This window comes from Myripristis murdjan, chromosome 3 (genome assembly GCF_902150065.1).
Source record: "Myripristis murdjan chromosome 3, fMyrMur1.1, whole genome shotgun sequence".
NCBI classification, from domain to species: domain Eukaryota; kingdom Metazoa; phylum Chordata; class Actinopteri; order Holocentriformes; family Holocentridae; genus Myripristis; species Myripristis murdjan.
The window spans coordinates 5,213,575-5,225,475 of NC_043982.1; the positions used below are offsets into that span (position 1 = coordinate 5,213,575).

The 11,901-nt window shown below is 39.8% G+C and overlaps 1 protein-coding gene across 1 annotated transcript; it reads left to right on the plus strand.

Moving 5' to 3' along the window:
* Positions 1 to 1,196: 1,196 nt before the first annotated feature.
* LOC115356397 (fucolectin-1-like) lies at positions 1,197 to 4,591 on the plus strand. The gene is made up of 6 exons (XM_030047543.1): positions 1,197 to 1,275; positions 1,766 to 1,836; positions 2,510 to 2,804; positions 3,138 to 3,292; positions 3,610 to 3,889; positions 4,441 to 4,591. Exons 2-6 carry the CDS (start codon positions 1,770 to 1,772, stop codon positions 4,589 to 4,591), a joined length of 948 nt encoding a protein of 315 aa, XP_029903403.1. The 5' UTR covers positions 1,197 to 1,275; positions 1,766 to 1,769.
* Positions 4,592 to 11,901: the final 7,310 nt, after the last annotated feature.

The window sequence follows — 11,901 nt, forward strand, 5'->3', positions numbered from 1 at the left end:
AACATCTCCATGCTGTCTACATGCAATATGTGTATTTTCAGATTTTTGTCTTGATGACTGATTTTTTTTTTTTTTTTTTTGTTTTACAGTGGTTTGAAGTCTGCCTTTCCATGCATAGGTGGCTGCTGTCATTTGACTGGTTTAGTCAATTTGTGAAGCCCCAGATGAATTGACACTTGCCAGTTAGCTCAGTGAGATAGAGCATTGTCCTTCATGCAAGAAACTGAGTTCAAGCCTCAACTGATGCAAAATGCACATTAGAATGCCACCTTTCTTTTCATCTTCCTATTCTCCACTTGTAGCTCCGAAATGCCTAAAATTGCCCGGCACCGACCATTGCTGTGCAGCAGCTATAACTTTTATTTTATTTTTATATATATTTTTATAATTCATAATTATAAAATTATAATTATAAATTTATAATTTATAATTCCAAGAAATGTATTTCAAATACACATGTTATATTGTGTAAATAAGACAGCTTTGGAGTTGCTGTAAGATTATTTTCTCATCCACGTCCTCCATCGGCATCAGCACCCTAAACCAAGGTGGCCTCATTATGACTGGGCCTCTGCTGGCTCTCTGTCACAAAGGGATAAAGAAACTATCTCCTAGTGGACCAGTGGCTGGTTAAACACTGAGGAGCTGCTGCAGGTAGAGCCAGTGATGGCAGGTGTGTGGTGGCCTTGACTGTACAATTGGGCAAGGAGACACACCGCAAGAGCTAGAGATTGAGAAGAGGTGGATTGCTCTGAGTTCTCAACTGAGTGAGAAAAATATCTCTTGAATGCTAATGATAATGCTACAATTATGTAAATCCTTCTTACAATGTGTATATTAAATTGTGTACTAAAAGTTATAATCATATAATTTTTATTCTGGTAAATAAACTGTTCTTATGAGTTAACTAAAGTAAACAGACAACACCCTGGTCCAAGAAAATTTGCTGACTGTTGTAACTGAATTTATGTGGTAAAACTGAGTAACAGCTGCCACTAAAAAAACATCTGAAATGTGCAAAGTCTACTTCATAATTTGGGCACATGGTGATGCCCAACTGTGATCTGCATGATCTGGTGTGAAGAGAGAGAGAGAGAGAGAGAGAGAGAGAGAGAGAGAGAGAGAGAGAGAGAGAGAGAGAGAGAGAGAGAGAGAGGTATAAAAAGAGCTGCAAACAGGCAGTGAGCTGTTTGAAGAAAGAGCATCAAGACTCATCATCCTTGAGAGCATTTTTACTTCATCTCTCTCCTTAAATCCTTTTTGACCAGAGAGAAGGTGGGAAACATTTTGCTTTCTCTCCCCAAATTATTCTTGAAGTGTCTTTTGATTCAGCTCCGCTGTTCCATTGCCTGAGCAATAAAAGACATTTTGGTTAAAGTTAAAGTGTAATTAAAGTGACTGTGTGACACTCTTATCTTCCATCTAGGAAAGCTCGCTCTTCAGAGGAGCATCGTGCTTCCTTGCTTCTAATCTTCTAATCCGAGAGCCTTTCCTGATTTTGCTTGAATTTTAATGTACTTGAAACTGGCTTGAATTGTCTGTTGTTTTATATTTTTTTTATACTCTATTTTATTTTACATGATGACTTTGATTGTTTTATTTATTTCATTTTATTTCCATTTTTTTTTTTGCTTCCTTTGGGAATCACTTTATGGCCACTTTTGAAATTAAACTGAAAGGAGGAGCCATGTATTGTTGATCAGTTTCACACAGTAATGATGACAAATCTACTAATGTCCCTTTTTATTGTCTCTCTCTCAACCAGAAAGATGAAACACACCATAATTATCCTCCTGCTGCTTCTCCTGGGCACATGCACAGTTACCACTGCTTTAAGTAAGTATGATCTTGTGATATTTATGTTGTCTTTGTCATAAAATGTCATGCTGTGTATCTTTGACTGCTGGGGAATTACAATCACAGCCTGTGATTATTTTAAAAAAAAATGCACTGGCTGCCTTAATTGGTTTGATTACTGCATCAGAAGCTTTGCAGTTGTGTAAATCTAGTCGCAGCTGTTTCTGTCATAGAGGTCAGTTGGAGAATCGGCTGTGTGAAAAACATGGCAAAATCTACAGTATGCAGGTTAGAAATAAAAGATATGAGCAGCATTATTGTGGTGGGTGCATTCTGTCCCATTTTAAGTAAAAGTGAACAGGCAAAGGTAGCTTTGTTTCCATATTTAAATTACTGTGACACAGTTACCTGTCTTGTCTTTAGCACCAGCAGCTACTAGCCATTAGCAGCGCCTTGCCATGTGTTGTTTGATACTGTGGAAGCGAGTTAGCATTCGGTGACAGATACTACATGATTAGCTGAAATGCAGGGTCGGTTTGCAACTTGAAATAACTGTGATCATGGTGCCTAAACAGCAGCAGCAGCAGCAGCAGCAGCAGCAGCAGCACATATTGTTTATACTAGACAGAACCAGCTGTGGCAAGCTACTGAAAAATTAAACAATGACAAATCATCAGCTAAATGTATATTTAAATGTATGTCACATTCACAGAAAATCTGGCCTTGCGTGGGAAAGCAACTCAGTCATCAATCAGAGACGCACCATGGACAGGCTACAGTGCCGCCTCCCATGCCATCGATGGAAACCGTGAATCTCAATTCTCGGCCGGATCGTGCAGTAATACTCACCCACAAAAGGACCCCTGGTGGAGAGTGGACCTGCTGGACTCCTACATTATCACCTCCATCATCATCACAATCAGAGGAGACTGCTGTGCAGAAGAGACCACTGGGGCAAATATCTACATCTCGGACTCCCCTATTCAAGATTGGAGTACAAAAAAAGCGTAAGTGAATATAAAGAACTACTCTTTTTTTGAGCTTTTTTTCACCCACAAAAAGTTGTCTAGTTGCATGTTCTTGTACTGCACAGTCTTTAACTGTTATTATTCATGTATGTTGATATGGAGCCGCCTGAAATGAAGCTGTGCCACCTGGCTCACTATGTGTATTAATAACATGTAAACTTGTGACCATGTAAACTAATGTTTCAGTTGACATGGAAGTAAGAAGATAGTGATATCTTTTAATTTTTGTGGGAACTAGTCCTTTAATCTTAGACGTCTTTGTGGACTTTCTCCTCTTTACTTTATGGACTTTTCCCTCTCTCTGTCTTGCAGGGATGGTTCTGTTACTGGGGTTTCATTGGGCGAGTCTTTCACTCTGGATTTTACCAGCAAAGTGGAGGGACGCTATGTGACTGTGAAAATGGAGGGTCATAACAAGATCCTTTCACTCTGCGAAGTGGAAGTCTATGGGTATCCTGCTGTGTCTGGTGAGAGTTTGAGTTGTGACATGTTTTGAAATGTGATTAGTGTTGATTTTCCTCCAGTCAATGGATATATAACTCATAAGACAAAGTTTTGTGTCTAAATGGAAAGTACGTACAAACCGCAATAACACTAAAGGAACATACTGATTTATAGGAGACATGAACTGGGATGAATTGAACAAAAAAGTTGCATCTCCCATTTATGAGAAATCAAAAGTTAGTGGGATTGTGGATTTTTAATACATATGGTGACTTTTATAAAACCCACAGATTGTCATGATTTTGATCTGTTGATTTTTGTCACCATGTCCTTTGTGCAGTAGAAAATTTGGCACTCCGAGGACGTGCAACTCAGTCGTCAGTATATCCACTTGGAATCCCAATGAATGCCATAGATGGGAATCGTGACACCAACTACGACCGAGGTTCCTGCAGTGTCACGCAAGACAACTTCAGCCCCTGGTGGCGACTGGACCTGCTCAAAACCCATAAGGTGGATTCTGTCAGCATCACTAACAGAGATCTTGTACCAGAAAGAATCAATGGAGTTGAGATCCGCATTGGAAATTCCCTCGACAACAATGGCAACAACAATCCCAGGTAGTTTATCAGGAATAGTGAAAACTGTTACTGGACAATCTTGGCATTCATTTTCAACACAACTCTGTGACTAGTTTTGAACAACACACCTTTGTGCTACTTCCCAACACAACATGTTCTTATAAAAGCGTTTGCAGTCATATGCAAACACATCTGAAAAACGTGTGGACCAGTGCCTTACTCAAAGACACCTCAGTTGTTGAGGGAGGGAAGAGCATTTCTCCTTCGCTTCGCTTTTCTTTCCCTGATCACAAGACCATTTCTCTGTCCTTTAAACAACTATTTAAAAAAATATACTTTTTAAAACAGTAACATTGTTAACTTCTATATAAACATCATAAAATATAAATCCAAAAAAGTCTATAGCATCATGTAAGAGAATAAAACCAAGGTTTACCAACAACATGTTTAGTAATGTTGTGTTCAGAAATGGCACAAACACAAACATATTAGTTCCATGATTGAATGTACTGAAACTGAAACATCCTTTTTTATGTCCATTTGTTCACCTGAACTGTTGGTAACAAAATGATTTCTGCTTCTCCTGGTAGGTGTGCTGTGGTCTCGCACATCGCTGCAGGTCTTACCGAAACCTTCCAGTGTGATGGGATGGAGGGTCGCTACGTCAACCTTATCATTCCAGGAAGAAAAGAGTTGCTGACCCTGTGTGAGGTGGAGGTGTATGGCCACAGCCTGGACTAGGTCTGAGGAGGCCAAGAAATTCAATACACTCCCTTTTTACACTGAGTGATGCTCTCATGCAGGCTCACACTGATTGCAGTTATTGATTAAGCCTCACTTTCTAGATTGTCAATATGAAAACCAATCATGATGGTTATGATACCAGGGACAAATATTGCCGCGACAGAGCTGCCTGACCTCTGTGATTCTACCGACCATGATGTATCATCGTAGAGCTGATGGGTGTTGCAGCACTGAAAAATAAGTGGTACTTATTGTGCAAAATATTTTGGAAGTAAAGGTTAAAGTTGGGTTGAGTACATTGTTTAGCTCTGTCTCAGTTTTCCAGACTTTTCTAGTGAAAGCTGGATTGGAGGTTGATCTTGTTGGTCTAGAGCTGCTCTGTATGCAGATATAATGTGACTGGGCTACTTGTGATTTGTCTGGTCTGTGCTTGATGGTCGAATGCTGTTGCTTCATTGCTTTTGATTCAGTCTGAGATGACTGTTTTCAATATTGAACACAGCATTGTTACGACACTCTCTGCTGCTGAATAATCAGAATCATAATCAAATAATCATATTCACTGAAATAAATTCTCTTCAAAATGAATGCCACATGTTGTCCTTTTCATTTTATCTTTACTTTTATTTATTTATTTACTCATTGATTCATATATTCATTCATAAGATTAGCTGAATGAGGACAATGCAAATTTATATAGCAACACTTTGCTGATTTAAACACATACATGAAGCTAATGTTAGGTTTCACCTCCTGACCCTTGTTGGGCTTTTTGAAGAATGAGTATTGGTGGAGAAACATGTCAAGATAAATATTCAGATACAGACACACATAAGCACACGTGCGCACACACAGACACACTCACTCTACATACAAATAAACATTCTAGTAAAAATGTAGAATGTAAAAGGCAATATAGAAAAATGCCTGTAGATATTATACAGCCTAGCAAAGTACTTAAACAATAAATGCATGCATACATACAAGTGTTTAAGACAAAGGGACAAGGTATTTTATCTACAGTTTACAAGAAACAAGCAGTGTAAAGTTGATGAGAAAACTGCAAGTGCCTGCAGTTCTGACTTGGTTTCAGCCAACATTTGACCTGTATGTCAAAGTCTTTCATGTCTTTATTCAATTTAATTTCTGTTGGCAGTAAATTCTAGACATGTGAACAGTTTTGGACTGGATAGTAACACTGATTGCTTCTCTTCATGTTTTCAGTCAGCCTTGTTAATAAAAGAGTTTTATCTAAACTGGCTGGGGTGGCGACTCAGTGGTTAGCACTGTTGCCTCACAGCTAGGAGGTCGTCGATTCGAGCCCCGGCCAGTCTGAGCCCTGTCTGTGCGTAGGCTGCATGTTTTCTTTGTGTTTGCATGGGTTTCAAAAGGAACTCCAGTTTCAACAGCATCACGTACTGGGTGTGTAACCAAACATACATCGCTGATCTCTCATCTCTCATAGCGTTGAAGCATCCACAGACATCTTTAGGAAGTTTCTGAAGTTCTTTCTCTCTCTCTCTCCCTCCCCCACTGCTTTGGGGGCCATGCTACTTTTAATCGATTTCAACTGGTTCCTTTGTCTGTGTTGAGGACTATAGTCCATTCTTTCCAGCCAGTGCTGTCGGTGGCGCATGATTCCATGAAGTTATTTTCCGAAGTTACGTGAGAACATCACAAATAAGGCGAGTGCAACATACATCAAAATAAAAGCCCTGCTTAACTTTTGACCAATGCCAACAAGGTCACACTCGGTCGCATAGTGCATTTTTTTTTATTTTTTTTATTTTATTTTTATACAGAGGCCAATAAAATAATCTGACTCGGGGGTTAAATGGGACACTCGGTTGGGAACCGGAACCCAAAGGTTTTTTTTGTCTGGCCTAATTAATTAAATTGATAAAAAATGTCTACCTGGCCTTTGATTATTGTTACATTTGTATTAGTAATAATATCATTATATCTACAGTAAACAATTGGTGAGGTCGTTTTTATGTAATGCTGGAGAATGAATGGAGGTGAATGGGCCTGAGTCAGTTACTGCTATTTTAAGGCTCACAATAACCTCTCACAAAGAAATAGTATGGGTATATCATACATTTCCTGAATCCTCAAAGTCTTTTAGGTATTGTGGTTGTTGTCTTTTGGGTCCTTGATATCCCTTGATCCCACAGGGATAAAAGAAACTATATAGTTTAGGCGAAAAATGTGGGAAAATGTGTTTAATTTATGGTTTAAGGAGGTCATGTGACCTCTGTGTTTGTCAGAACGAGACACCCATGGGCTTATATGAAAGCTGAGAAGGTCCCCTTTACAATGATACCAAACAATCATATATAGAATATTGACAAATAGGAAACTGATAGCTATTTCTAACTTTGGGCGACTAATCAATATCATGCTAATTAATCAACAATTATGACTAAACGGTAACTTTTACAGCTTGGCATACGGCAGAAATGGATTCAGCACTAAAAAATCATACAGAAACAACAGATAAAGTGCTTTTCCTCAAATATGCCTACAGGGTTACATGATTCTGAAGTTACAGACCAGTCTATCAAACTTGTTTCATTATTTTTATTTTGTTTATTTATTCTGTTTTATTTTGTCCGGACGGCACCGGAACCGGAAGCCGGAGATAATCTATATCCCAAGACAAAGCTCATCCCATAGTCCTGGGACTGTTTCCAGTATGACAACCTTAAAAATAATGTGTTTTTGCATGAAAATCAAATTGTGTAAATTGTATCAAAGGGAGTACTTCACCTGACACAAGCACATTGTAAATGTCAGTCCAGCCGTGTAAATGTCAAGTCATTGCATTTACCATCTTCTCATGCATGTTTGTTGTAGCTAAAGCCCAAGATGGAGCTGCAATGGAAATGCAGCCTCTAAACAGTGATGAGGGAGGTGATGCAGAGGAGAAGAAAACCAACCTGCCAAAAAAGGAGAAGTCTGTCCTTCAGAGCAAGCTGACGAAACTAGCAGTACAGATTGGCAAAGCAGTTACGTAGCGTAGGAAAGACTGGATTGGATATAAACTGTATTATCTGCTGCCCTCTCTATTTTTTTCCCCCATTTGTTGCCGATTTCTTCAACATCGTGTAATTAAATTGTTTATTTTGTCCTTTCAGAATTATTTTCACAAGAAATAACTTGACAGAGAGTAATAGTCACAGGCTGTTTCTCAGTGTGAGCAATTCTATTTTCACAACTCTCTTTTCCTCATTCCTCCCTCTTTCCCTCACTCTTTCCACGAGGGCCTTGCCCTCGTGGATGCCAGGTACCTCTTCAAGGTGGTGGATGTGGGGACTTTTGGCCGCAGCAGTGATGGGGGCATCTTTGTTGCATCCTCTTTTGGACGTGTTCTGCAGGAGGGCACACTGGACCTTCCAGAGGATGCACCTCTCCCCGGTGCAGCCCACCTGGGCCCCATGCCTCACACTTTTGTGGCAGATGAGGCTTTTCCTCTCAAGTAAGTACAAAGTTATATAGGCCTACATCTTCAAATTAGGATGCTCTCACAATATGAATACTAACAAAAACTGTTTTTGTTTGAATATCAATATAGCACTATATAAAACATTTTTTAATATTTAAAATTGACTAGTAGGGTCTGATGTGTTTTTTTGCACAGTTGTCTTCGAGCATTTGTTAAATTGGTCTTTGTTGTGTCATTACAAGGTGCCCCTATCCCGGGAGAAACCTCACCAGGCCCCAAAGAGTCTTCAGTTACTGCCTCTCCAGAGCCCGAGGAGTGCTGGAAAATGCCTTCGGGATCCTCGGTGCCCAGTGGAGGATTTTTCACCGGGTAATTGGAGTGAGCCCAGTGAATGTCGACTGGATTGAGAAGGCTACTGTGGCCCTTCACAACTTCCAGAGGTCAAATTCCACAACACAGGCTGAACCACTACAGGAACCTGATGCCCCCCCACAATGCCTCCCAAAATGCCCTCACTGTGCATGAGAAATTCACCAGCTACTTCCTCTCTGCTGCTGGAGAAGTACCCTGGCAGAGCAACCTCGCCTGACCTGCCTACCTGAGTGACCCACATTCTCTTCTGCTGCTGTTAAAAAGGCTCTTTTAAGCACTGCAAAAAGTCAAAATCTTACCAAGATTATTTGTCTTATTTCAAGTCAAAATGTCTTATTACTAGTCAAAATATCTCATTACACTTAAAATAAGACATGATCACCTCAGAAGTAACTTGTTTTTAGACAACTGTCTCTCGTTTCAAGTGAAAATTTGCTTGAAACAAGTGAAAATTTGCTTGTTTCATTGGCAAAATTTGTTTCTTGTTTCTAGCTAATTTTTACTTATTTCAAGTGAATTTTCACTTTTTCCACTGGCAAATTTTGCCAATGAAACAAGCAAATTTTCACTTGTTTCAAGTGAATTTTCACTTGAAACAAGTGAAAATGGGCTAAAAACAAGTTACTTCTGAGGTGATCATGTCTTATTTTAAGTGTAATGAGATATTTTGACTAGAAATAAGACATTTTTGACTTGAAATAAGACAAATAATCTTGGTAAGATTTTGAGTTTTTGCAGTGAGCCAACTATATACTCATAAAGAGCTTGATTTCCAAAATTGATCACAGGAAAATTGACTGCCAGACAGTCTGTGAATAAAGTTATCCTTTTCCTTCTTCATTTCAAATGTACAATCTACTGTATTCATAAAAGATATGAATTGCCATCCACAATATCCACAGCATTTTTGCTAACATTTTTATTGCAGAATATTGTGGCAACATGTATGTTATGAACAAACATGCCCTCAGTTGTGTGTGTGTGTACAAATGAACTTAAATACAAATGTGTGTGTGTGTGTGTGTGTGTGTGTATACAAATACTTAAATACGAATGTGTCATTAACAGATAACAACAATTAACTTACAATGCACTCAACAATAATTCAGGAAAATTCAGCCCTGTGCAGTTCTTCCTCATCATGTTTCTGCCTGAGGATCTCCATTATGTCAGACTCAAAATCATCATCCCCCTGCCTTGGCCTTTTGGAGCTCGCCTTTCCCGATCTCTGATGGGCTGGGGTTGGTGGGGGTGCAGGGGTAGGCTGGGTAGCACAGGGGACCTCAGGAGAAATGGGCACTTGGGGTCCAGAGGAGTGTGAGGTGCCCTCTGTGGCCAGGGAATCAGGGGAGGACACCTCGTCCTGACTGGGTGGGACCAAGGTTAAGTCCAGGGTGAAGGAAAGTTCAAGGAAAGTAAGGATGGAAAATACTTCTATAGGGGCTTGTTTTCTGTCCCCAAGCTGCTCTTTTTTTCTCTCACTCCCTTCCTCTCCTTCATATATCTGTCCCTGAGGTTTTTCCACTGCAAATAGGCAAGTACATTCTTTAATTAAGAATTAGCTGAACTAATGCTTAATAAATTGTTACATGAATGAAGGCTGTATTTTCTCATTTCATCTGATTTCACCTGTTACCTGTTGTGTGTGTGACTTCACATGGGATTTTATAATAAATGTGCATATCTCAGGATGTCAATCATCTAGATTTCTAAATACAAACACCTCCTATCTGTTTAGAAAATAATTTGCTTCAGTTTACAACAGTATTGGTCTTTAACTGCAGAAAAAAGAAAAAAAAATCTCGGCTATTGTGGAAAGGAAAAACATCATATATCTCTGCCAGTTTTTAAACACACCTGGTATTCCCAAATTGTGGGATATCTCTCTCCATGCCTGGGCTTTTTTAACAAGATCCTGGTAGGTGTGAAGGCCAACATAGGGCTTTATCCAATCAAGGAGCTAATAATTTCAGTCTTGCAGCCTTTGAGCAGGAGTTTCTTTTGTTTCATTAAAGTTTTGCAGGAGTTGGTATTCTCTTCTGTTCAGATCAGTTCAAATTTCATGCTGCTCATGCTGAATGTAGTTGCCTGTCATAATAGGATTGACTGCTTTTCTTCCTTCAGAAAATGATGAAGGACAACACCTTAGTTCGTCACCTGGATGCCTGTGAGACAATGGGCAGTGCCACTGCCATTGCCACTGCCAAGACTGGTACACTTACCATGAACTGTGGTAGTGGTACAGGCCTACATTGCTGAAAAACACTACAGGAAGGTCCCCGAGCCTGAGAACATAACCCCAGCCATCATGGACATACTAGTCCTGGGTATCGGGGTGAACTGTGCCTACACCACCAAAATTATGGTAAGCAAGCATTAAACTCTCAATGTGGTTGTGAAATACCATGGAGCTATGCATTACATGAATATTACCTTGTTAGGATTATAAAGAAAGAAGTTGACAACCTAATTAATTAAAAGTAGGGTCCCCGCGGATCCTTAAAAAGTCTTAAAATGTCTTTGATTTTCAAGGTCTAAAAATGGCTTAAAATGTCTGGAATTTTAGGAATTAAGGCATTAAATTTTATTTCAGCTCTGGCAAAGTCAATGACAGAAATTATATTTGTTCAGTTTATGGTATGTGGGTTTCTTTTTGTTTGTTTCTTTTTGTTTTGTTTTTATAAAAATTTCCGGTAATATGGTCACTTAGCTATAGCGGTAGAGTAGATGGACGCGCTGAAAGGTGTACAGCCTGTCGAACATCAATAGAAGAAGAAGACGAAGAAGACGAAGAGGAAGCTAAACGGGCTGTGGCGGGAAGAAGGAGAAGAACTGGATGAAACGGTGGCTAGTGAGAACGGAGAAGGAAAAAATTCGACTGAGGCAGTGAGGAGTTGCAGGTGGCGAGGAAAAGAAAAAGGCGAGGGGAGAGCTGCGGAGAATATCGAGAACGAATGACACTACGTGCTAGCAATAGGTAAATGCAAATTCAATGAGAAGTGGCTGGAGAATAAGAAGTATGGAGGCTGGCTCAAACCATCTAAAGATCCCTCAGAGGCACATTGTGAAATATGTCAACGTACAATCAAACTGGTAGCTATGGGCATTAAAGCCTTGGACTCACATATGAAATCAGACAAGCACAAGCGGTATGCTAGCACTAAAAAAAAAACAAAAAAAACATCCCCATACAAATGTTTGCTGCTAACGTGACTGCTAACGTTAGTTCAGCTGCACGCAGCGTCACCGAAGATGACTTGCCTAACGTGACTGTGAATAACGTTACACCTGTGTCTGGCCAGGTAACTTCAGGTCCCTCTACCAGCTAGGCAGCATTTAGCACTTTTTCTCCGACAGCAACCCTGAGGGCAGAAGTGCTGTGGGCTTTGCACACAGTTAGTCGACACCACTCATACACTTCAAATGAAGACATCCACACAGTCTTCAGAGCAATGTTCCCCGACTCCGAGAGTGCGAAACATTCACATGT

Bases quoted from the DNA above. Each gene is read 5' to 3' on its own strand.
- LOC115356397 (XM_030047543.1), top strand. From the start codon at position 1,770: ATGAAACACACCATAATTATCCTCCTGCTGCTTCTCCTGGGCACATGC. The intron at 3,293-3,609 runs GTGAGAGTTTGA...TCCTTTGTGCAG, and splicing joins TGGGTATCCTGCTGTGTCTG to TAGAAAATTTGGCACTCCGA. The intron at 3,890-4,440 runs GTAGTTTATCAG...TTCTCCTGGTAG, and splicing joins AATGGCAACAACAATCCCAG to GTGTGCTGTGGTCTCGCACA.